General features: G+C 40.1%; 1 protein-coding gene across 1 annotated transcript; it reads left to right on the forward strand.

Annotated features, from left to right (window-relative positions):
* The first annotated feature begins 1,718 nt into the window (after positions 1-1,718).
* GPI (glucose-6-phosphate isomerase) lies at positions 1,719-25,427 on the forward strand. The gene is made up of 18 exons (XM_068411635.1): positions 1,719-1,917; positions 6,894-6,984; positions 7,910-7,978; positions 10,854-10,973; positions 13,033-13,116; positions 13,208-13,354; positions 15,124-15,195; positions 16,224-16,268; positions 17,104-17,157; positions 18,019-18,079; positions 19,790-19,833; positions 20,063-20,215; positions 20,577-20,706; positions 21,079-21,155; positions 21,923-22,051; positions 22,587-22,662; positions 22,747-22,813; positions 24,363-25,427. Exons 1-18 carry the CDS (start codon positions 1,799-1,801, stop codon positions 24,484-24,486), a joined length of 1,662 nt encoding a protein of 553 aa, XP_068267736.1. The 5' UTR covers positions 1,719-1,798; the 3' UTR covers positions 24,487-25,427.
* Positions 25,428-26,042: the final 615 nt, after the last annotated feature.

Consider the following 26,042-nt stretch of genomic DNA (forward strand, 5'->3'; position numbering starts at 1 on the left):
CTTCTTAAAAACTTACTGGGCACTTGTGTGCTTCTTTGTGGAATCAGCTCCATAGTTCAATTGTTACTTGTTGTTTCATTTTCCTTACATAAAAGTATGCAGGGAACCACATGCACTGAGGGATGGTCAGGTAGATTAAGGCGGCATAAGAGAAGCAGCTTTGCCTTGGAGAAATTGCCCAAACCTATGATTGTCAGGGATGAGAGTGGCCTCCAAAAATGTAAAAAAAATGAAAACTCATGAAGTGATTAAGATTTATTTTGCTGAAGAAAAAGGCTTTGGCCTATTAAGCAGTTATTTTAAGTCTGAAAAAGCAAATCTTAGAAACAAGCAAGTGTGAGGTAAGGAAGGACCTTTTTTAGACAGTCTATTAGCACTATACCAGAGGTACACATTTGTTAATATAATTAAGGCTCAACTAAGAATGTTTTTTGTTTTGCAGCAAGGAAAAAATGCTGAATCTGCTGCTTAAGACTTGGGCTGTGATTTTAGTGATCCGAGTCAACTTCATGCTCTGGGACTCTGATTTAGGCCCAGATCCATAAAGGGTCTTAGGTGCTTAAAACATGACTTCACTGGGATTTATTCACCTAAGCCGCAGAGTGCAATCTCTGGAATTTGACATACTCCTTTACACACCCATGTTTAAACAGCATTCTGCTTTATGCCCAGAACAGCCTTTTTTTCCCCAGAAGAACGGCACAGCTGCTCGCCTGCCCGCCCTGCCCTGGGCTGCCCGCCCTGCCCTGGGCTGCCCGCCCTGCCCTGGGCTGCCCGCCCTGCCCTGGGCTGCCCGCCCTGCCCTGGGCTGCCCGCCCTGCCCTGGCCCGCCAGAGCCGGCCCGCCTGCGGAGCGGCCGTGCCACCGCCCGGCAGCGCAGCCGCCCAGCCCCGCCACCGCCGCCCGGGCCTGTAAGCTCCTTATGTAATGGCCGGGGGGCAGCCAAGGTTCTCAGAGCGCAAACCAGAGCAGCCGGCGTGTCGTGCAGGGGCGGTCTGCTGCTGGCAAAAAGGGCGGGCGCCCCTTCGGGGGCTGAGATGTCTATTGCAGGTTGTGGGGTGTTGATGCTAGGCTGGGGTTCAGGGCCGCATCCCTACCCTGAGGCCTAGTGCTGGGACCACAGAGCCTCACCCCCGCGCCCTTCGCAGCCCTCAGCTGGGCAGCACCACGCAGGACCGGGCCGTGGGGCCGACCCGCGATAAAAATAACCCCGAGAGGAGACATTGTTTTTCACCTGGTGAGCTCCCTATGCACCCACACGAGCAGCGGCCCTGGCACACGGCGGCGGCTGCCCGCGGGCGGGTGGGCAAGCAGGGCGGCCGGCGAGGCAGGGTCCGCCCCGCCGCTGCGCCGGCTCCCGCCGATCCCCTGCCCCCGCCGCCTCGCACAGGTGTCCCGTGACGGGGAATCTTCCCTCAACACAGGATTTACGATCGGGGCGCCCTGCACAGCCCCCACGACCGGCGACCCCTCCGGGGGACCGACTGCCGTTGCCCGCCCCGCGCGGTGCCCGGCTACTCCGAATGCTGCGGGCCCCAGCGCGGGGGAGCGGCCCCGGCACCGCCTCTCCCTCACATGCCGGGCGAGTGCTCGGCCCCCCCTGTTGGCACGGCAGGGAGGGAATCCCAGCACCCGGCGGGCCGGCCCGCAAAGGGGAGGGGGCAGGAGCCGGGGCGGGGCCGGCGGCAGGAGGCCGAGCTCGCCGCTATAAAAGCGGAGGCGGCGGTCGTAGTTGCGCGTGCCGTGTTCCCTTCCCTGCACCGCTCAGTGTCTGCTTCAGCCCTCCCTGCCCGCTAACATGGCGCTCTCCGGCGACCCACATTTCAAGAAGCTGGTGGAGTGGCACAAGGCGAACTCCTCCAAGCTTGTCCTGCGGCAGCTGTTCGAGGCCGACAAGGATCGCTTCCAGAAGTTCAGGTGAGGCTGGGCGGCCCCCACCCGCCTTTCCCCGCGGCTGAGCCGGGCAGCAGCCGCCCCTGCCCTCCCCAGCCACCGCCGCGGCCCGCCGGGCCCTCAGGCTGCCGGCACGGGGGCACTTCCGCGTGCGAGGCCCGGGGCTGTGTGGGGCTGGCTCCCTCCCTCCCTCAGGTGGGAGCGGCGGGGCCTCGCCGCGGGCGAGAGGGATGCGCCCTGCCGGCGCTGGGAGGGGAGCGGGGCCCGGTGGGACGAACACGGCGCACACAGGCGGCTGCTGGGCTCGCCGGCGGGCGGGGGGGCCGGGGGAGGGCGGCTGCCGCTGGCTGGAGCCGCGCCGGCCGGTGGGAGGCCGATGGCAGGCCGGGCACATGTGCCCGGGGCGGGGGGGGCCCGCCCCTCGGCAGCCCCCGAGCAGGGCGGCCGGGCGTGCTTGTCCTTGACTCATCCTTGCAGCAGGGTACGTGCCGGGAAGCACAGCGCCGGGCTGCGGCTCGCACAGCGGCATTGTGGGTCCTTCATTTCTCAGTCTCTCGCACCCGTGTGCTTAGTCATGATAAGCTCCGAGATAAGCTGAGGAGCCGTCCATCCATGTGCCCCTACCTGTCCGCAGAACGGCGGTGCCTGCCCCTACCCCGAAATGGGGAAGCGGAGAACGTTTATCAGGTTGAGCCCTCCCTTGCCTCATGCTATCCACGTTGCAGAAATGCATTGCAACGTATTTTTTGCTAGAGGAGGAAGTAAGACGTGGAGGCAATATGGTAATGTTCAGCGGTTTCATCCTGTAAAGTGGACTAACGTTTTCTGTACACTGCAGACTGTGCTGAGAAGTCATGCGTGTGGTTACACTGTTGGACGGTACCAGCAATCTGAAAAGTCTCATAGTGTGTAGATGCATCCCCGACTTGAGCTTTAAAGTGAGCCTGGGTAATATAGTGAGCTTCTGTTCTCAAGTATTGAGATGAGATGTGTATCAAGCTTTTTGTTAATGCCCTAGGTAAAGCGACTCTTCTTCCCTCTTGAGCTCGTTAGATACTTCTTAAATTGTAATTAAACATCACATATACCCTGCATACCAGTATACAAGAGTTAAAATGTTGTTTGCATTGATGAAAAAGGTATGCTAAATTTTTGGAGTATTGACCTAATCTGGCTTTTCTAACAGGACTTTTTATACTGTTAAAGAACCTTATTAATATTATCTTACACAAATCTATTAGCTCCTCTCTCATAGAGCTAGTTTATCTCTAATATATCCCAAGAGACTGAATTTGGTGACATCCTTGGAACAAGGGAAAGCTGAAGCAAACTAGCTAAATAAATCAAAAGGTATAGCCAAGAGGTTTTTTATAAGGGTCCTTCCTGAATGGCTTAAGCAAGTACTATTATTTGGGATAGCACTGTATCTTAATCTCACTGGCTGTCACTTGAATATTATCCAAGGTACTTTAACAATCAAATATGCTCTGCCTCACATAGTCTCTATTTAATTACTCTTGTGAATGTGCGATATACTTAGACTCTTTTTTGAGTATTATACTGTCACTGTGTACAGTAAACCAAGGAGAAGATATTTGACAACTGTTGTTTCAGGCACACATACTGATCTCTAACATGTTTTCTCCCTGCTGAAGGTAGTGTGTCTCCTAGAATGTTTATCTCATTTTTTGTGAAACATTCTTTACTAATGTTATCTGTTTCAAATACCTGCCCAACTTAATGTCCTTTTGTGCTGCCCATAAAGATAGGACACAGTTGAAGTGTTTTAGGTTTACTTAAACTAACTTAATCCTTTATTTGCATGATTTCACTGTATTTCCTGACAAACCTACACATTCTGGACTACCAGGAGAACTTTCTCATAGCAAAATACAATTGCAGAACTGGCAGCCTGGGTTAGTTTGACAGATCTGCTTGTATACTTCTTGCTGATTACCACTTTATGAGCCAGATCAGCATGATGATGGTAGTTAACATCTGTTGAAAGCTTAAGCAGTCTGGAGGTTTGGCCACAAGGTCCTCTTTGTAGTTTGCACCTCTCTGTTCATGTGAAATTCATCTTTATGAATACATTTCAGTTATTTCTGCTAGGTATTATCATAAAGTCATTAACTATCTCTTCCTTTAGAAGCAAAAGAGAAACCTATACCCATGTAAAAGTGCTTCCTGATACTAGTTCTGGAGAAATTTCAGACTGATGTGAATAATTTTTAATCTGAGTATTTTATCTCTGAGCACAAGTATCTATTTAATGTTATTATAAGAACCTTACAGTCCCTGTGTCCTACAGAATAGAGATAGAAGATCCTTTCTTCATTTTGTCCGTTATTCTTCCTCAGAATTTGTATATCCTGTTTTCCTGATTGGGAGTGTAGACAGACCTCTTTAGGGTACACCTTTGGCTTTCTTTGCCACCCAAATGTAAGGCCTGGTAGGAACAGTGGGTCTTAACAACATGGCTTGTTCACTAGAAAAACTCTACTACTTTTGAAGGGGTTAGAACTGGTATGATGAGCCATCATAAAACTCAGCAGATAATAGATATCTGGGTGCTGATTAAGGTACTCTTTGCAAATAGCTAGTGCAAGGTATAAAGCACTAGTATTACACTCCTGCTAGCTGGCTTGTCCATCAGGAAGGATCAGAAGGAGCCTCCAATCTAAATGGAAAACATACCACCAGGGAATCCATGTGTAATAATACGTTTAGGGGTTGCATACAGCTTCTCGAGTTTGTGTTTAGATGGGAGATAAAATCATTCTGAGATGCAGCAGATCACCTTCTGATCAAGGGCTGCATCACTTAAATGTAGATGTGGTTTATGTGACAAGTCTCTTGTTCTACCTGGGTAGCACAACCGTTTGCTGCATTGAAGAATGGGTAGTGTAGCAGAGTGCAACTGAGCTGCAAGGTTTTCAGCTTCTGTTTAAATAAAGGGTGGATCTTTTGGTGTTAAGAGTTTAAGATGAGATTACATTGCATGCTGCATGTTCCATCTTGTGTGTGGGGAAGTTAGATCTGGTAGCCACTGCTTGCTGGTTTTCTTTTTTTTTTTTTTGCATCTTTCTGCAGTTTCTTCAAATGAGTAGTGATTTGAGTCCAGCCAGAATTTCATGGGATACTTTGTCTTCTAGGTCTAGTGAGATTGATTTTTATTCATAGAAGTAAAATAACAATGAATTGTAGAAGTAAGGCATATGTCAAGTAAACGCAAATAAAAGATTGTAAGAATTTATGTTCATGGAGTAGAACACTGGGAAAGACTGTCTTTCTATATTAAACTCTACTAAGAATTTTAAGTGTTCTACTTCTCTAAACTGAACGATTATTAGTGTACTAATGGCCTTGCTGTATCATTAATAAAATGTGTTCAAATCTGAGACATTTTTGTAAATAAATTGCATCAGATCTCAAAGACTTGTAGGATTTGTTCTTGTTTTTGTAAATAAATTGCATCAGATCTCAAAGACTTGTAGGATTTGTTCTTGTTTTTCTTCTGTACTGTATCAGTAAATAGCAAATTTGGCAGGTGAGCGGTAACAGCTCTTCCCGTAGCTAGCCATATTCCAGGTATCCTTGTGCTGGATGGTCAGGGTTTTGGGATTACTGTTTGCAGCCCACTGAAGAGAAGAGTGATTAACAGTATTGATGGTGTTTTTCCTTACTTTCCTCATGTTCTCACCTATAAAAGGAACATTCTTCTAAGATAGTGCTTGAAGACACCTTCCTGTCCTTATTTAGTGTCTCTTGTATTTTAAGACCAGAAAAAGGACATGTTACTGTGTTTTTTGTCAAGTTAATGAAGCCATCCAAATGTCCAGGCCTTGCTGATGATTACTGTTATTGCAAGTTCAGCTCCAGCCTTCCCTTGCAGAATCTTGCCTGCTCTGTCATATTTTATCTGTTTGGAATAGCAATTATGCCATGGTTTGTTTTTTGTGAAGTCTCTGGCATACGTGGTCACTAAAATAACAGTGCATATTTCTGTGCTCAAATATTGGGAAAGAAAAAGCAGGGGAGATAAAGAACAACGGGAAAACGTTGAGAATTCAGATGCATGCAATTTCCTGTGGCTTACATGTGTGGAGCAAAAGGGAGGGTAAGATATAAAAGACTGCCTGTGTTTTTATAGAAGGCCTAGTGAATTACTTACAGGACTTTGATTTTTCAGTTTAGAGTAAATGTGCATATTTGGCTGTAAATTAGTGCAGAGAAGAAATGGGTAGAAAACTGCTGTAAAGGTCTAGAGGGACTGTAGAACTTCTCACATCTACAAGGCTAGTAGATACAAACGGGCTCACTTGATTTCTGTTGGACTACCATTTCTTAGTTTCATCTCAGATGTAACCCTAAAAGTGCTTGTAGTTTGAAGCTTTCAGAGGAGGATTAGTTAAATAATTTGGAGACTTCCACTGAGGCAGTGAGGACAGTGAGACTACACCACGCACAATGGGGTTTAATTCTGCGTAGTAGTTGACAAAATGTCTCTGTATATGAAGTTGTACAGATTTTTAAATCGGGCTTGTTCAAGTCTCCTTGTAAAAGAATGACTATATTTGTTGAAAGGACCTGTAGGAAGACAGTTTAATTTTTTAGCAGCAAAAGAATGTGATAAGAGTTTTACCGATGATGTGTTAGGAAGAAGGTAATTATTGCTAGAGAATGCTAGTGGCTCAGTGAAAACAGAATGTGATTGTACAACTGTATGTTAAATATACTTCATTGTATTTGGACTTTCACAAGCAGAAAGTGGACACTATAATTTAGCTTGTTGAAAACCATGGTCTTCAATTAAAACAACATGCTAGTAAGTCATTTTATGAAACTTGTGGGGCAGATCCATCCCTTAGGTCATCTTTACTAACTTAGTATAATTAGGATTCCAATTATTTTGTAATCTGTAGAGGTGTTATCCTTGTATTGCTTAAAGCAGTGACTCTTCAGGAATGTGCAATTAAACAACCTGTTTGTTTTGACAGCTTGACTCTGAATAATGATTATGGGGATATCTTACTGGATTATTCGAAGAACCTTGTTACAGAAGAAGTGATGAAAATGCTGATGGAACTGGTAACTCTTTAAAATGTTGAAATAATAAACCTACTAGGTTTTTTAAAGTTAACTTTTACCTGCAACTTATTGTTCTAGCATTGCTTATATATATTTAGCTCTGAATTTGAGACCATCAAAGTCAAAAGGCATCTGTTTACAAGTCTTGACACTGTTTAAAGTCTTGCATTGTCCTTTAGCCGAGGTACAAGGCCATTTTTCAATGTGCAGATCTGTTTCTTGTGCTCACTGAAAAGATTTTTGTCTGTGTAATAGATCAGTTGGTATATGGCACTGTTATTGAGGTCTGCAGTAAAATAAGAGATTCGTATCAAGTTGTAAGAGAAAGTGATGTCTTCTATACCTGCAATTGAAACAATACTTCATATGTCATGCAGTCTTAGTTTTGAGATTCATTTGCAGTTGAATGTATTTTAAAAAAAGAAGTTTGTCATTAACTTCGATTTAGCACTGTGTCCATATTTACAACCCTTCCTTAACAATTGGTTCAGCCAAAGGCTTAGACCAGATAGAACACAGATTTTTAGAAAGGGAAGAGCTAGCAAAAATAGCCATAGCAAAAGTACTTTTGCTACTCTTCATTTAAAAAAAAAAAAAAAATCTAAGTTGGTACAAAGAATCATTAATGAATCCTGTAGCAGTATGACAAGATAAAACTGAGTAATTAAGATGGATTCATTGCATCTTTGTCATTCAGCACATGTTACGGTGTAACCTCTTAAGGAAATAAACAGCCTGCATAAAAATACTTGAAAATAAGAGAATCAATTTTTGAGCTAGAATCTAGTGGGTTTTTTAATCTAATATCATAACTTTTGTTCCACTGTCTTACATGGTAAATGTTCACACTCTTTAATGTAGCTGGACCTTTGTAGTGCATGTTGACTTACTATTTTTAAGAGGAATCTATTTTTACATTTCTCAGGCAAAGTCAAGGGGTGTGGAAAGCGCAAGAGAGCGCATGTTCAGTGGAGAGAAGATCAACTTCACTGAGGTAAGGCTATTTCTGTCCATGGAGTTTTCCCCTCAGTTATGCCTATATATTATGGATGTGCATGCATCTAGGTAAGAGAAGTCTTGAAAAAACTTACTCTAGTTGCTCCTCTGAAATGCTGAGTGGTTGTAATGTTTGCTTCACTAATTACATGAGAAATTTTTACAGCTCTGACAAAAAGACAGAAGAAAATGTGTGTGAATAAAGCTACTCAATCCTCCCTTCAGCGCACATCTTAATTTTGTTAGGGATTTTTGTGGTATATTTTTTTCTTGTCTTCTCTCCCCTCTTTTGTAGAGAGGAAGATGAGTTAGATCTTGCAAAGGGCATGGAGCAGAGTATTGCATTCCAGGTATCCCTTACATGCTTTTGCCTTATATCAGTGTTCATAAAGCTTAGTAAACTGCCTACAAAGTTTTAGTGAGGATTGTGTAAGACCTTCTGCTTCAGATTGTTGATGCTACTTACCTTTGGGTATGTTAAACAGTAGAGGCTATAAACAATCTTGGGAAATGAGCCACCTCTTTCAGTAAGAGGATGAGTATCTTCCTCTTTTTGTAGATCTGAAGGTTGTAACTATGGTTAAATCTTCGCTAAAACATACAGAAAACCAACTGTACCTTTTTTCTGAAATTAAAAATAAAATGAAAACTGGAAACTCGACAGTATAGCATGATTATTCTACCTTAAATATTAAAAGCTATTTAGTATGTCTGAGGTAAATTCACAGAATTTCCTTTAACTTGGTTATTCACTGATTTAGCTGTTGCACAAGCTGTTTGCTTAAAATAACTCAGCAGTTGGACATTGTATTGTTTGTGAATACTACATGTTTGTAAAAATGCACAGAAACAGATAAAGCTTCACTGGAGAAATGGTTCCTCTTCCTTCTGTATTAAGGCCTTCAATTCACAAATATAATTCTAGCTAGTGAAAAAAGGAAGCTGGAGAAGAGGGTCATAAGTCTTAAATCTGCCTGGAGGATTGATTTCTTGGATATTGCCTCTCACTAGCCTCATGTAACACATTATTACAGGGTTAGCCTGTTTCTGACCATATTATGGAGTTACTCTTCATTGTCTACATGAGAGCAAATGTAGCAGCTGAAGTTTTCTCAGAAGGATGCAATTTTCACAGGAAGCACTTAACACAATATTAAGCTGTGATGTGTTTGGTTTCTGCTGCTAGCTCCCTATTTTGCTACTGTCTTTATATGGCAACTTTATGTAGCAATTGCCTGCATGATGAGTCTAGAAACATCTTTTTCATTATCAGGCTGTTCCTTGTTTACAGTCAGAAGTTGACTTAAAATTAGATTTGGTTTGTTTAATTTTTTCTGTTTGTGTAGACTATCAAATCAGGTTGGTTTGGCTCTGGAATATGAGCATATGGATAATGTGAAATTGTCATGAGATATTAAAACCAGGATGCTGTCAAACAGCATGACTGAATAAACCTAAAGCAATAAGACAGAAGGGAGCTTCTTAATGGCAAGAATGGACTTGTCCACTACTCTTGTTCTGATTTAGAACATTTTTTAGCTATTTGTCTTAAGACTTGTCTTTGTTTGGTGCTGCAGGCATTGGTGTGTGCTTATGTGGAAATTCTTTATAGTGCACCCAAGCATGTCATTGCCAGGTGTTTCTCCCAGATGAGTTAAAACTTGCAGCTTGATATAGCACAAAGACAGTGCATTACAAGGTAACTCAAATCTGACCACTCATTATGGGGACATTCTTCATAGCCCACCTGATAGTTAGAACATACTTCTATTTAACAGTAGACTTCAGGTCAAATATGACTGCTTCTCTTGATCAGGTCAAAGCTTCATTCAAGACTGATAGTGAGCAATATTTACCAAATAATTCCATTCCATGGCTGAGCATTGCAAAAAAGTTGCCCCTGTTCACCCCTAATTTAAGTGGGTACTCTTTGATAATTAGCAACTGAAAGAGCTTTTTCATATTCCAAGTCAGTAACCACAAACTCAATGATTTATGAATTAGCATTTGGTGTTTCAGTCATAACTTGGCAGTTCATATTGTCTGTGTTATCTTTGTCTCACAATGCCTCTTGTTGTAGCAAGGAACAATGAGGTAGAGCAGACTAATTTTTTAATTTGTTCATTAGTATTGACTAACTTCTTCATTCTAGATTAAAGCTGTTAAGATCCTGAACAAGCGAATCACAGGCCAGATTTCAGTGCTTTGACTTGTGTATAACTGTGGAGAATTAATATAAAATGGTGTGTACCAACAGATTTTTTTTTCTTTTAACACAACTACTGCCTACGTATCTGGTGTGCAAGTATTCAGGGAACATTTAATTGTGGGCAGTGAATAGAATAACGTGGCTATTATATTCCCTTTTTGTCAAGTGTTTAAATACGTATTTGTATCTTCCTATATGAAGTGAACTACTCAGTATAATTGAGAAAATGCCAGAGAAAATAACTTTGGCTGCTTGTTATAATTTTTTTCAGTATTGTCATAGATAGGAAACAACTTCATCCTTGTATGCCTGAAGCATGCCAAAATAAAGATCACTGAGTACTGAATATTGCTGAATTCCAAACCTCAACCCTTAAATGCTTTTCAAGGGATTTTGAGCTTCTTTTCAAAGTAAACAAATACTTTGCATATTATATGCTTTTGTAAGCCCTCTGCACTGATTCTGTGAAGTGAGAAGGTGATTTAGATAGCTGGTGGTGAGTATGTGTATATACACATACACACAAACTACTGCTCTACTAATTCCAGTTAATCTAAAGGATTTTTAAGACTTGAAGATTGTGCTACCTTCTGGATGAGGCATCTGAGGCCCCTGGGTGTAATTTGGAAATAGCTTCATCAGGTTTTTTGCCTTCTTATTTCAGAACCGAGCTGTGCTTCATATCGCTCTGAGAAATCGTTCCAATGTGCCAATACTTGTAGATGGGAAAGATGTTGTACCAGAAGTTAACAAAGTGTTGGACAAAATGAAACACTTCTGCCAGGTATAAAGTACTGCCATAGCTTATTTTTCATGTATTTGTTCTATACCCAGCCAGATTCTTACATGTGTATTGTGAAGCATTGATGGTAGGCTGGTTCATATGAATTATTGTACCCTTGTTTGAGGCTTGTAATAGTTCTGGCTCAAGCATGGAGTTGGAGCTGTTTTTAGTATGACTCACTTTTCTCTCTGTTCCCAGTTGGTTTTTAGTTTAAGGGGCTCTCTAGATCTTGCTCTTTTAGCGATAATCTTGCATTTACTTCAGAAGTCTTGTAAATCATTAAATACCATTCAAATATTGCCTTATTTCTTGCTAATTTTTCAACTACTTGACTTTATCAAGTAGAAACTGCCTCTTAAAGTTTGTGTAAAATCGGGAGAGAGGTAGAAGCTCCCAGCTCACTTGCAATTTGATTATGCTCTGCTTAAATAGTTTCTAAAAGATCTCCTGGTTTTAGGTCGGATTCCTGATCGTATTCTGTTTGCAGCTTTAGCAGCATGAAAGTTTTTTGTTCCCTAGTTAACAATTATCTTCAAACATCATTAATTGTTCTTTGAATCTGTACAGCTTTAAAACGTAGGCATCTGCCAGATCAGTTGAGGAAATGCTCTGAAGAACTTCATAGAGCTCTCTAACAAATGTTAGTCACATTTGTGTGATATAACTAATCAGTACAAGCTCACTGAATAGTGTTAGTGCATTTTAAACATGGCTGTGAGGAACTGGACCTGCTTGGTTGCTATTGTGAGTCTTATCCAGGTGATAGTGGCCAATATCACTGCCAACTCATACTTATTAACCTATACAAAATGAGCCTGGATTATGTCCAGTTCCTAATGGATAAATGCCAAAACCACAATAACTGACACTAATTGGTCTGAATTTGGTAGTTTCTTCAGATAATGTAAGAATTGAATGGCCACAGAAATTCAGTGGCCTGTTTTCCACTGTAGAGTTCTTAGCTGATTAAGATTTTGTTAGTACAAAACAAGAGTTTTCACTGGTGCCACCCTCTTTATTGCTAGATGATTTCAATAATCAGAGCCTGTGAATATCACTTTCCATGCAGATGTATCTTTTCTACAAAATAAAAATCATGTTAAGCAGTTCCTTTGGAAAGATTAACAAAGATGGTTGTTTCAGTTGACTCGCTTAGATGGGATTTTAAAACTATGGCAACATCATCTACAAGCTACAGGAATAGTGTATACTAAAAATGGATTTTCCATTTGGAAAAACTAAAAGCTTTAACTTAAACATCTGTAGGGAAGGAGAGCAACTATCAGCATAACCAGATGATTTGTTGTAGAAAAATTGCTTTAGAATTGAGGAATGTATGTAGAAGTGTGCATGATACTAGAAAGATTCCTTTTGTGATGGAAACAAATTTAATGCATAGGAGGTATGTGATGGACAAAATTCAATGCAGTGCTTTGATATTGCTTAATGGTTGTAATTTTCTTTGTCAGAACTCTCTAACTGTTAAAACAGTAAGAATAGAGCAGAAACCTGTACTATGTGCTTTTAAGGTGAAGCCCAGAAATAAATGTTAACGCAACACATACAGGCAATAGATAAGTTTTTTGAATGTTTAGTTTGCCAATAAATCTGTCTCCATGGTTTTATTCATATTTTAATGTCTTTCAGTTTAGTTAGCAAAGTTGCATCTAATTAAAGACACTTTTAAAGAACCCCTTCAGGTTCAAATATTTGTTGCGAATAGTTTAATGCCCAAGATTTTATCACTTTTAGCTTGATTTCTCTTGCCTTTGCCAACACTTTAAATGCTATAGCAGTCCCCACAGAAGGAGAGTTTCATCTTGCAGTATGTTTTTAAATATGTGCATTAGATTTCTAACACTAGATGAGGTGTCATCTTAGACATAACCAAATGTTTAGCTAAGGAGGTGGCTTTGAGTGTAGGCTTTAAAGTCTAGAAGCTTGAAAGTTGCCTTTGGAGACTTTCTACAATGCCTGAAAACAACCTATTTCCAGTGTTAGAATCACTAACTTTCATGTAAGTATAAAATAGATATTGCAATATTTTTTCCTGCCGCAGAGAGTCCGTAGTGGAGAATGGAAAGGCTACACTGGAAAGGCAATCACTGATGTGGTCAATATTGGGATTGGTGGCTCTGACTTGGTAAGCTCTTGAATTCTGTACATATTCCACATCTTTTTGTGTGTGTACGTGCTTGCAAAGAAGATAAAATCTAATTGTTGCTTCTATCCAGGGCCCTCTGATGGTAACTGAAGCCCTGAAACCATATTCCAAGGGAGGCCCTCGTGTTTGGTTTGTATCCAACATTGACGGTACGCATATAGCCAAAACCCTGGCTGAGCTTAAGCCAGACACTACACTCTTCATCATTGCATCAAAGGTATGTCTAATGCAAGCACTGGGCTGTGACTTTCTCAAACTGTAAAGAATTTGGTCAGAACAGAGATCTGTCCACAGAAGATCTAGATCAGGGAGTTCTAGTGTGGACTATTTCTGAACAGGCCTTTGTGATTCATCCTAAACTTGCAGTACAAACTGAAATACTTAGGCATCCAGAAGTCCAGTGCTGAAAATAACTTAACCTAAACAAGTAAGACACATAAGGAATTTCATGTTGTCTAGGGTATATTTGTCAGTCAACGCAAGTTTCAGCTTTATTCACAGAAGTTTATTTTGCTGTACTTCTCTGTGAGTGCAATGTAGGATCCTTTGTAGTGATTTCTTTGAAATTCAAGATCTTGTCTCATTCCTTACTTTTACTTAAGGTTACTTTTGGTCCTTTATCTTAAGTAAAGTGTTGCTTGTTAAGTGTTCTGTTTTTTGCATTAATGTTTTGCATTGGTGAATTACATGTAGTTTGGGAATCTTCATTCTGTTTTGGCGTAGTAACAAAATAACTTTACCTAAAAAACTAGAGTGCTCAGTTCCTTGAGCACTATGAATACTAAGCTTCTTTACTTACAAAGAGGTAAAGGTAGTTTGCTAGTAGTTTCTAAGATTATGCTTATTTCTGAATACAGACTTAATAGCTGCCTTTAAGTCTTGCCTTGCTAATAACTTATTCTGTAAATATAATTGTTAGCTGCTGTCTTCCTTTGAGGAATGCTTCCATTTTAGCAGAGCAAACTGATGAAGACAAACTTCATAGTTATGTAACTTGGGTCACCTTCATTTGTAAAGCACAGTAGAACCTTTTTGTTGTTGAAGACAGAGTCTGCAACAAACGAACATGTGTGTAACGCTGGCCATGCTCTGTGGTGGTGCTCATTATCTTATCTTGGCAATACTGCAGCTGAGCAACAACTTATGGAATAATAAGGAAACTTCACAAAGTAATACTAATGGTCACTTTGAATAATTGAGTTCAAGGATCGCGGTTCAAAGGCTTAGAAGGCTGTCAAATTGAAAGAGTAACACTTCAATTTCGGTTGGCCAGACTGTAGTTAGATAATTGGATATATTTGGAAGAGGATGAATGGAATTTTTCTGTTTTCCATAACAGGCTTGTGTTTCATAATGAAGTATTTCTGGAGATGGATGAGAGTGGGTTGAATCTAGTGTTCACCCTTGAAGCTAAATTTTGATGGTTGGGTAAATCAGAATGGCTGTAGATACTTGCAAAACTGCATGACTGAACTTCTGTGCACACTTCATGAAGCAGGAAAAAGTTTTCCTATAATCAGCAAAACAAAATTATGGCAAGAGTCTTGGCAGAAATGAGTGTTCCTACATCAAAAAGTAGGAATTGAAGAACAAGAGGACAATCCAGCTAGGTTATCATGTTTTGATGCTCTATTAGTTCCTTTTTAGTTGAATGGTAATACTTCATATTTAGTGATTGATGGAAGTAGAAAACTTTAGCTTGAGGTTTCACATAATAGTTTGAGGGAGGGAAGGTAGGAAATGGGGAATAATTATTCCAGTTCCAGATATATGCTGGTTTAAAACTAGATAGGTAAATCTAGCAACACTAGTCTTTACTGGATTGATAAGCTTGCTTTTTTGCTGAAATCTGGCAGCAGCTGTCTATTATGAACATCTAGAATCACTCTGCCCTGGCTATCTGGAACATATGATGTTTTAGGAGCGTGAACTTCTTTCAACTTTAAGAACCGTGTTTTACATAGTTACTTGTTTTCTGACGTGCAGACTTTCACCACCCAAGAAACTATCACCAACGCAGAAACGGCTAAAGAGTGGTTCTTACATGCTGCTAATGATGTAAGTCTAATACATTTAGGTTATGTAACAATGCAACAGCTTTTCGTTGTGCGCTTTCTCCCTGGTCATCCTGTGTGCTTTGGAGCAGAGCCAGTAGCTGCCCAAACATAAACTGTATAGCTCAGCAAATGCTGTACATATAACATTTCATACTTCGTGGTTAGTGACAGGCTCTTATGTCCGATCAAAGTGATAAACCCACTAGTTTTTCATTATAAATGGTTGTTATGCGCTGTTCCCCCAAATCCTGCATGTTAAGTAATAGAGTGTAGCATTTGCCTTAGAGCTGGTTAATAATTTGGTGGAATCGCTGATACGGACAGCCAATAATATGGTGTCTATGTGGCATTACCTTCCAATTCTTGGCAAATATTAAAAACTAGAAGTGAAGCTATAGTTGGAGTCATATAGTGACACTTCTATGGCAGATGGCTGTGCTATGAATAGAAACCTTGTATTTGGCTCATTCTCTCCTACTTTAAAAGAAAAAAGCAGATACTGCCTGCTCAGGTAATTAAGATGGTCTTTAACCTGTTCCAGTCAGAGTAGTGGTACTTAGTTTGAAAGCTGGGCTTTGAAATTTCTTGTTGCACTGCTGTTGCAGACAACTCATCTTTGTTCACCAGAACACTTACTGAAAGACCAAAGTCTAAATCTGGAGCTTGAGTATCAGTATTTCCAGTTGTCTTGATCTTTTGACCCTAGCCAGAAGAGTAGTGCATGTACAACAAACTCCATCTGCTCCAAAGTGATGGTAGTGATGTTCCAAACTGATAACATACTCTAAGGAAAGAGTGTGCTGCTCTAAGTAGTCACTGCTTCCAGAGGGCTTCATGAGAATATTGTCAGAATGTTATATGCAGACTGGCATACTGCCAAATCCCACACTGAATGTGCATAAGATGATTTCAAGTTCATAATGCAAAAATAACTGAGGATAGTTATGTGCATGGTAGCAGATCAGCTTTATGATCAGAAAAGAAAATTATTAGCATTCTAGATCTAACAATCTGTTTATTTTTATTAAGCCTTCAGCTGTGGCCAAGCATTTTGTTGCCTTGTCTACCAATGGTGTAAGTATAACAAATCTATTTTGTTTTTTTTCTATGTACCTTTAAGATAGCCTCATTTTAAAATCCAGTAACAAAGCTTATCTTTTAAGACATTGTTACTTAAATACCAATAGTTAGCCTTCCTCTTGAAAGGAAGCATATTTTTTTCTACTGAAAATAACTGAAACAGAGTAATGAACTGTAGCAAGATTGGACCTTCATTATAGATCTGTGCTTTTTCTGCTAGAGCTTTAAATCTGAAATCAAGATCTCTCATACTTGAAATGAGTGTCCTGTTATTGAGTGTTACCTGTAATTGTTTAAGTATGTGTGAATGCTGTTATGTAAACAAATACTACTTTCCTAGACTCCTCAAGTAATTGCTGAAGTGATGTGGGTAGTTTGTGTGGACAATCTGTAGCATATGAGGAGCATAATGTACCCTGATGTGACATTTCATGCAAAAGTATGAAGTAGAAAGACCAATAGGAATTAAAAAAGACTCTGCAATAATTAAGAGGCTGTTAGGTACTGTGGTGTGAAGTTTCTTCCATTCTGATTCTGTTAAATGTAAACTGAATGTCGGTCCAACTACTAACTGTATTGCCACTTAGATTGATCAGAAGATGGGTGTATGTCATTGATTTTATTTGAGACTACTGAATAGTAATAGGGATCTCTGGAAATGAAGGTGTACTTTTTTTCTGATGGATGGTATGTGTTTTTAAAACAGTGGATGTAGTTGGAGAATTGTGTATTTAATAGGTACCAACTTGTGTCTTTTATTTGCTAGACATAAAGTTTTCAAGAATGTTGGTTTTACTTATGGTATTCTTACATGCTTTTTTAATTCTAGCCTAAAGTTAAAGACTTTGGAATTGACCCAGAGAACATGTTTGAGTTTTGGGATGTAAGTAAATGTCTAATGTTGTGTGGTAGATATTAACTGTTAGAGTAATCTAATTTGCTTAAGAGAATGCTGACTAGGTGTCAGGAAACAGCCAGAGCACCTAAATTACAGGAGTTTTATTTTCTGTAGTGAAACATCTGAAAACTAATAACTAAAGGCAAATTGAGAACATGTCAGGCAAGCAAAAGTCTTGTCCCTTGGCCGTTCCATTAAAATTCTGCAGTCAGAGATCTGAAGAGGAGCCTTCTGTATTCTTGGCTGTCTAATCAACTGTTGGGTAACAGGAGATACAAGTCTTAGCTTATTCCTCTGTGTAAGTAGTTATTAAAAGCAGTGACATTTGACTGCTGGGGTCTACTGTATATAATCTAGGCCTGTAAAGGTCAAACATTAGAAACAGGAGCCTAATGTGATATTTTGTAGCAGATGCATATTTTAAGTATACTGCCCTTAGTCTTGGCCCTTATAGCTAATCAAAACCAGGCTGCTTATGTCTCTGACTATGTGCCTGATAGTTTCTAAACATCAGCTTTAAAATCTAGTTTATCTAGAGCATTACCCTTCCCTAGATAGTGTCATAATCTTGCTGAAGCAGGCTTTGCCTATAGAGGAGTGATATTAGGAAAGCAGTTAATACGAACTGCAAATCTAATATTTAGAAGTGAACTGGAATCATGAAGGGATTCATTAGGACGCTACTGTAAGGTGCAGGTTCCCTTGACCATGCTGTATAATGTGTAGTGAATTATCACCAGAATATTGATTTTTGCTGAAAATAGTCTAAACACATGCTGCTATTTCCTAGTAGTTTGAGTTAAAAGCCTTGTACTTCTCCTGTCTAAACCAATCTCTTGTTTTCAGTGGGTTGGTGGACGCTACTCTCTGTGGTCTGCCATTGGTCTCTCCATTGCCCTGCATATTGGTAGGTATTCCTATGAAGTAACAATGTCAAGAATTAATCTGTTTGCTTCAGGAATATAACTATGGAATGCATTAACAATAGTGGATTGTGGATCAGATTTGGGGCAAGTACCTAGCTTACTCTGAGTGGTTGGATGTTTGTGCTAAAAACCAATCTGTAATGCAATGGAAATGTTGAGATTTTGGTACTGTAAATGCAGTTTTGGAAATCACCCATCCTTAAATACAAATAGTCGAATTGCATCTCTTTAGTCATTTGCATAGCCAAAAGTGCCTGATTTATGTAAAGCCATGTCTGTGTTGAAAATTAGACCTTGAAACTGACATTCCTAAACTATTTAAGAGTAGGGTATTTAGTTTCTGTGTGTACATAGACACTAAACATGAAAATCTTATGTCTCCAGTTCTGCATACAAGTGCTGTTTAGCATTAACTATCTCCTTCTCCCATTATTTCCTTTTGTCCACAGTACTTGTTCTTCTAGGTTATAGGGCCTGATGATACAGGAATGCTGTTTCTATCTGCAGTTGACTGTGGAGCAAACAGGGACCATCTAAATTGATCCCCACCTACTTGTTGTATTGTTATGGTGTAGCATTAGCATTTCTGATGCAGATCTCAAATGCAGATGGAGAGTACACAGTCAATGTGAAAGAGCTCTAAGATCTGCTGTTTCCTGGTGAGCAGGCTGTTCAGCAGCCTTGCATTTGTTCCCTCATCACTTCTTTCAGATATTTAAAGTCTGAAACCACAATGTCATTTATTCTTCTAAATAGAAGAAACCTCCCTTAGGCTGAGGTTAGAAGAAAAACATTGGTTTTGGTGTTTTTGGAACGAGATGAATAAGAGTTGTCATGTGTAGAAAAACGTATGTGAACAGCAAAATAAACTTCAGTCAGGCACTTACTGTTTTGTCTGCAATGAGCTGTTCATCTCTCCTGTCAGACAGATTTGGTGCTGACTGCTGACGTGCCAATCTATGTACAATTCTTGTTCTTACATCCTTCATCTCCCAAAGCTGGCTTCTGACCATAGGTAGAGCCGCTGCTTTGATTGCCAAACGCTTCACCTCAGTTTTTTCCATATAAGAATCGGGATTTCTGGCTTTGCAGGAGAGGATGTTATTAGTTAAACTACTCATTAGTGAAAATGGATGGTGATTTTTAAATACCCTAATTATAGAGCAAAGAAAAATCCAGTGAATTGTTAAGAGAACAGGGAAGGGGGGGGGACACCTTTTTTCTTTGAGAAGACCTTATTACAGTTGTTTCTCCTCAGACCAACACAGAAATCCCTGCTGTACTAGCCTTGCCCTGTTTTTTTTGGGGACGTCTCTCCCACTGTGGCTGTGAAGTGACTAAGTGTTCAAACTTGCTGAAAACTATGTAGCCTTTAGTACAGAGCCTGGTTTTAATGCCTCTGTTTTCCTTCCAGTTGCTTGTTCTGTGTGAATGGGGATTTTAGGCAAAGGTTTTTGAAGTATGTTTAATGAAGTTGGACTTGCTCTGAAGCCCAGACTTTAATCATAACTAAATATATCTGGCTTATGGGATGCAAATTTCAGGAGAAGTCAAAGTACAGCTTTAAACTCAATTAGTAGTTGGGAGCCTTGCTGCGTACAAGGAATCTCAGCTGTATTACGATTGTCTCTACAAGAAAAATTAAGTTTGCATTGTAATAGTAAATACAAACAGACTTTTTCTGTTGTTAGGTTTCGACAACTTTGAGCGCCTCCTTGCAGGAGCCCACTGGATGGTGAGTGTGGGATGCCTATTTCAGATTTGCTGCTCTTAAGAGTTGTTAGTAAGATAACTGAAGGCAGGTTGGTTTCTAGAGTTCAGCTCCCCACATCTTCTCAATGCTTCTAAAACAGCTGTGCTTGGGAAGCTCTCCCTGGATCAAGACAACAATAAAAACAATTTAAGAGTTGGGAGGGATGACTATTTCTTTATCAAAAGTAATTCTTTTCCTTTGTGTCACATAGGATAATCACTTCCACACTGCCCCACTGGAGAAGAACATGCCTGTTCTGTTGGCCATGCTGGGGGTCTGGTATATAAACTGCTATGGATGTGAAACCCATGCCCTTCTGCCCTATGACCAATACATGCACCGCTTTGCTGCCTACTTCCAGCAGGTAAAGCTCAAAAAGAGTAAAGATTTAAAGAGGCAAATATGTAGATATGCTTCTGTCCTGGTTCTAGAACCTGAATGAACGTTTCTAGGTTAAAACTGCAATCACTTAAATTCATGTAATGAAGGGCCTAAAGAGACTGGTGCCAAGACTGGTATCAGCTCATTTGCTCAGTTAATTTAGAGATTTTTTTCCCTTCAGACCTCCGTTATCTTGGTGTCCATAAATTAAGCAGTGATATCCCTGATACTTACGGAATTTCCATAAACAAGCAGCACTTATTATAGTTGAAGTATGTATGCAAGCTTGTTCTGATACTGTGTGGTTCTGCAAGAAAGGTGATATTGCACTTCCCTTCTTTTAGGGTGATATGGAATCTAATGGCAAATACATTACCAAGAAAGGCTCTCGTGTGGACTATGGTACTGGCCCTATTGTGTGGGGAGAGCCTGGCACCAATGGGCAGCATGCTTTTTACCAGCTCATTCATCAAGGTAAACTGAAGTTATTCAATACCTTGTTCTGGAATTAAATTCTGAATGTGGCTACAAAGCTGGAAGAGGCTGCAGATTTGATACTGGTTTAGAGGTTGGGCTCTTGTCTAACCTAGCATCACATTGCTATGGTGCTCTTAATTAGTGGCTTTAGAAGGTTACAAGATGCAGGTTTTAACTCTACAATAAGGAGCATCAACTAAAGCTGAAACTACTGAGCTGTATTGTCGCTTCCCACTGCTATTAATAGAAGTTTTTAAAAGAGTTTTTTAAAGTGGCTGAGTATTCTAGTGACTCTGAAAATGGGGTGAGAATTTAAGATTTTTCTAAGACTTTCCTGTTGCAGGGTTATTAATATGGCTTTTCTTGTAGGAACTCGCATGATTCCATGTGACTTTCTGATCCCAGTCCAGACCCAGCATCCAGTCAGAAATGGCTTGCATCACAAGGTAATAAGTTCTTTGTCAGGGCACCCATATTCTTGTGGCTGAAGGCATTGAAGCTTATTCAGTATTATGGCAAGACTGAAAATTATGCTATTTAAACTGTGTAATAGTAATTTCATTTGTCAAGTAACACCAAGTACAGGTGAAAGTTTTAAAGAAGACTTTGCAAAAGAAGGAGAGAGAGGGTTTCATTTGACTGTAGACATAGTAAGAGTTTCTCTTCAGTGTAACTGGTAGGACAAAACCACGTATGAATTTGCAAACTAACATTAGGCAGGGAATAGGAAACTAAAAACTCCTGCTGTATTGGTATATGGTATGCTGTGGGGATTTTCCTTAATGTAGAGTAAGCACATCTTAGTTGGTTACCTTTGACTAATCTTTGCACCTGGCTTTCCATGCATATGGTATAGCATGGGATGAAAGTATAGACTATACTGGGTGCAAGGGGTGTGTGAAATCCTGGCTCCTTTGTTCTTACTGGGAGCCTTGCTGTAATTTTCAGCAGGGGCAGGATTCTTCAGAACAGTCCTGGTTGTCTTTGGATACATGCACTATTAAAATAGTAATCAAGTCTCCTGGCATTCTGAGGTAAAAAGCAATAGTGGACATCATACAGTTTAAAACTACTGCACACTTCACTGCCATGGTGTTAAAAACCAGAGTTGTAACTCTAGACTTAAGTCTTGGTCTAGATTCAAGGACTAGGTATCACTATTCCAGCTAAGGAAACAGTAGCTTGAGATGATGCCTTTATTTCTACCTGCTAGATCCTTTTGGCCAACTTCCTTGCTCAGACTGAGGCCTTGATGAAAGGAAAGACTGCTGATGAAGCTCGTAAGGAACTTCAAGCGGCAGGACTGAGTGGGGATGCTCTGGAGAAGCTTCTTCCCCATAAGGTAACCAGGTTTTGGCACCTGACAGCTTTGCTCTAGTTAGATGCTGTGGTGGTGCGGGCATGGTGATGGTCTGCTCGGTGGCGTTTGCTAGTGGCGCAGTGCCCTCCGGTGGCTGTCAGGTGCTACTGTCTTGACAGCAGTAGAGGTTGTGTACAGGTTCTACCCTGTCAGGTCTAGTGCAGCGGTCTGTGAATGGCACTCTTGCTAAAGCATGCTGCTTGGGAAGCCTTCTGAGGCATTTCAAAAGAGATTAGCTATCTCCTCACTGCCCCTGGGATACTGACTTGTATTTTACTTCTTCCTGTAGCAGCCAGTCATGGTGCTTTGGAGATAACATTTTGCCATTGTGGTTGCAATAAAACATGAAAATGTTACAATTTTGTGGTTGAAGTTGTTAGTCTTTAAAGCTTTCAGGATTTTGTATTTGCTGCTGAAACAAATAATCTAATGTGGGCTATAAGAGAAATACAAACTGCAAGTTTCTGATGTGAGTTTTACAACATACTAGATAACAGTGTAACTCTTGTTTCCAAAGGTCTTTGAGGGAAATCGACCAACCAATTCCATCATGTTTACAAAACTCAACCCATTCACTCTGGGAGCCATCATTGGTAAGTAATTAGAGCTCTCATCTGTGAATGCTTATTAAGACTTTCAGATAAAGTTTATTGATAAATATCTCTTTCTGCTTATAGCCATGTATGAGCACAAGATATTTGTTCAAGGAATTGTCTGGGATATTAACAGTTATGACCAGTGGGGGTAAGTCTCCTTGATCTGTTTCTTGTGTACTTATTGACTGTGGTATCCCTTAATCTGTCATGACTTAAGAGAAAAGACAATGAAAAAAAATGTTATACTTAGAGCAAATTATTACAGGATAGTTTTAAATGAAATGACTTTCTGGGGATAAGTTGCCATATATCCTTGTTCAGCCATGCATAATGACTTTGTAGATACAACTGTAGCTAAGGACCTTTGTTTAGTTTGCATTTGTAGTATTTTTTTTAAATCAGAAAAGAGGCATTAATAATGAGTAGAATAGTCAAGCAGGCTGAACACATGCTCTGAGAATTAGGGAAAATTTCCTTTTATAGAAGAGGAAAAAAGAATTTTACCTCTAGAAACATTTAGTAGGCAGTTTGAATAGTATCTGCTAAGCAGAAGACTGATCACCTCTTAATTTTCCTATACTGAAGATACAAGAACATTCTTGGCAGATGTCTTCATATATAGGAGCCCTAGGCCTAATGCAAGGCTGTGCCTGTGACCAAGATTCATGGTAGAGCTCCATGTGGAGAACAACAGCTTTATGAAAAACACTTTCAAAAATGGAAGACTTAGGAGCTAATCAGATTCTTTTTAATTTGTAGTAATACTAACTGTACAACATCCTGTATGAAGACTTACACAGGAGAGAGAGGGAGTGGGAAATGAGTAAGATTTTTTCAGGTGAAACCTGCCTATGCTGTGAGGATTTATTTGGAAGAGAAAACTTGCTCTGCAGGCCTAGAATAGCAGTTTACACTAAGCTCTCCTCTTAAAGGTTGAAGGATAGATCTTTCTTTGTATATGTTTTCTTAGAGCTGTGCTACCTCAGCAGGCTCTTTAACTAAAAATTGTAGTAGAAACTGAAAATGGAAGACTGACTAATAAAAGCTCATGTCTGCTATATACTCTGAAATCAGGAGGCGGATAGGAGTAAATACAGCTTTTATTGCAACACATCAAGATCTAGCATGTCATCCAAAACTAGCTATGGAATGTGGGGATGCTGTAGAACCAGCCTAGTTTCTTGCAGCTCTGGAATATCCTAGGTTCTTACCCTGTCTGTGGCTGTAACTCCTGGGTAGCATGCTGTAGTGTTGGGGAAGGCTTCCAGGCCTGCAGTTCAGCTGTTGCTTATTTTCTTGGTGCTACAAACCAGTCTTCTGGGTGATGTCATGTTTAACAGTGAACAGCAGCAAGCCGAATGCATTCTGCATTGAGGCAGGCTGCATAACACAAATGAGTACTGAAGGGGAAAAGACTCTTAACTTTTAAAATAAAACTTTCTGTCTTTAGACATCCTGTAATTTGAGAGCTCTATGTTCAGCTAAGCAGCTGTGAGAACTCCAGTTGTTGATGAATGGCAGAGTTGAATAATATCAACTTTGTCAGTCATTTGTCAAGGGAAAAAGAATCATCAGTGTTCACTCTCAGGTTACTTTTTACTGGCACCAGTTTTTAATGTCAATGGCTTATAGTAAATACTGTAAGTTGTTAGCACTAATGTTGTTTTTCTTTTCTTATTCTACTTTTATAAATGCAGAGTTGAGCTTGGAAAACAACTTGCCAAGAAAATTGAGCCTGAACTGGAGTCGGATGCTCCAGTGACATCTCATGATAGCTCAACAAATGGGCTCATCAATTTCATCAAAAAACACAGAGCCTGAAATGAAAGATTTGGAGGACATCGACAATCTAACCACCAAATACCTAAATCTGTTGTAGTTGTGCTTTTTTAGCCACTTCTAACAAAAATAGCACTTTACAGATGTAGCTTCTTCACTTGTTGCAGTTAATCTTGTTGTGTCAAATGTTACAGATGAAAACTAGTTTTGTGAAACCCAGAGATTGTATAGTTGCTTTCTATTTTTGTGGCTGTTAATCTGTAAAGTGCAGCTGGTATGTTCCTCAGTTCTTATCCCTCAACTTCCTTAAAGATGATCACATACTGATTTTAGAAAATAAAAGGTATGACAGATGAGTAAAACTTATTCACTATATCCTTAAAGTGCAGACCTCGTAACATTTCCCTCACTGTCTATAAGGTCCTCTGAAGCCAAGTAGACTAACTCCTGTCTTTTTCGGACTGATTCTACTGTAAGCTGGAAACTAGAATGCATTCAAAGAATCAAATCTACAGCTGTAGATTGTTCAGATTGCATGGTTTGATGCATTTGAGCAAGATACAGATTTTTTTCAATGCTACTATGAAAAGGAAAGTTTACTAATGTTTGGTAAAAGATCTGTATTGATTTCTACGTACGTTATGGAAACCCTATGTGGACAGCTATCCAAAATGGAAGAAAGTTCATGGAGTGACAGTGATATCTTAATTTTCCAAATGGTTTTCAAGAGTTTGTGAAGCATAAGCTTTGGATCACTTTCAGAAGAAGTGTATTTTTGGTGTACTCCAGAGGCTGTTTGTCTCACTCTTCTTGAATTGTCATTGCTGTTCCAACAGAAAAAAATTAATAGAGAACAACTTAAGAATTTGTAAACAAGTTGCTTATCTGCTTTCATTCTCTACCACTGTTAACCCTCTCTGCTAGCAGACTAGCATGCTGTGGCTATTGTTCTGTAACACCTTTAATAAAGGTAAGACACAAGATGCTGATTGTAGTTCTCGTACCCTGAACTCTTCATGACAAATCCTACTGTGGCTACAAAGTCTGAGCTTGTAACTCTTAATGCACATTTGCTGCACCCGATTCATTGGCAGGAGCAAAAGCTTAATCCCACTGATGTGGCACACTAATGGCTCCATAGTGCTTGACAATCTGTCTGCATGGATGTGAGTTGGTGAACTAATACTAAGTATATATGGTGCTTAGATGCTTTGCTTTTGATAAGCTTTGTAAAGCAATTTCTCTACATAAAAGGTGGTCACAAAAGGAGAACCCACTAGAGGGAGGCATTATATTTTCCTGTGAGGTTTTAAACCTTTCATCCATCTCTATAAAACCATGTGCTAAAACACAGCTTCTGTAGAAGTAGGTGTGAAGTGAGATCTTGTTGTTAGATGCCTGTAATGATTTGAATGGTAACAAGTTAGCCCTAGGCTTTGGAAAAGCCCCTTCTTTTGTGGTACTGCTATTGTTTCACCTTTTGTTTGTTCCTGCCTTCTAAATTAGAGCCCAGCAACTTTTCTTGGAGAAGAAAGGAAGCAATATGTATTCTGTAACTCTTTGGTTATTCTCTAACCATGGTATTGTTGCCAAAACCT

This window comes from Nyctibius grandis, chromosome 12 (genome assembly GCF_013368605.1).
Source record: "Nyctibius grandis isolate bNycGra1 chromosome 12, bNycGra1.pri, whole genome shotgun sequence".
NCBI lineage: Eukaryota > Metazoa > Chordata > Aves > Nyctibiiformes > Nyctibiidae > Nyctibius > Nyctibius grandis.

What these genes read in the sequence shown, in the direction of transcription:
- GPI (XM_068411635.1), top strand. Translation starts at nt 1,799, where the DNA reads ATGGCGCTCTCCGGCGACCCACATTTCAAGAAGCTGGTGGAGTGGCAC. An exon ending in GATCGCTTCCAGAAGTTCAG is followed by an intron (nt 1,918 to 6,893) that starts GTGAGGCTGGGC and finishes TTGTTTTGACAG; the next exon opens with CTTGACTCTGAATAATGATT. An exon ending in TGAAAATGCTGATGGAACTG is followed by an intron (nt 6,985 to 7,909) that starts GTAACTCTTTAA and finishes TACATTTCTCAG; the next exon opens with GCAAAGTCAAGGGGTGTGGA.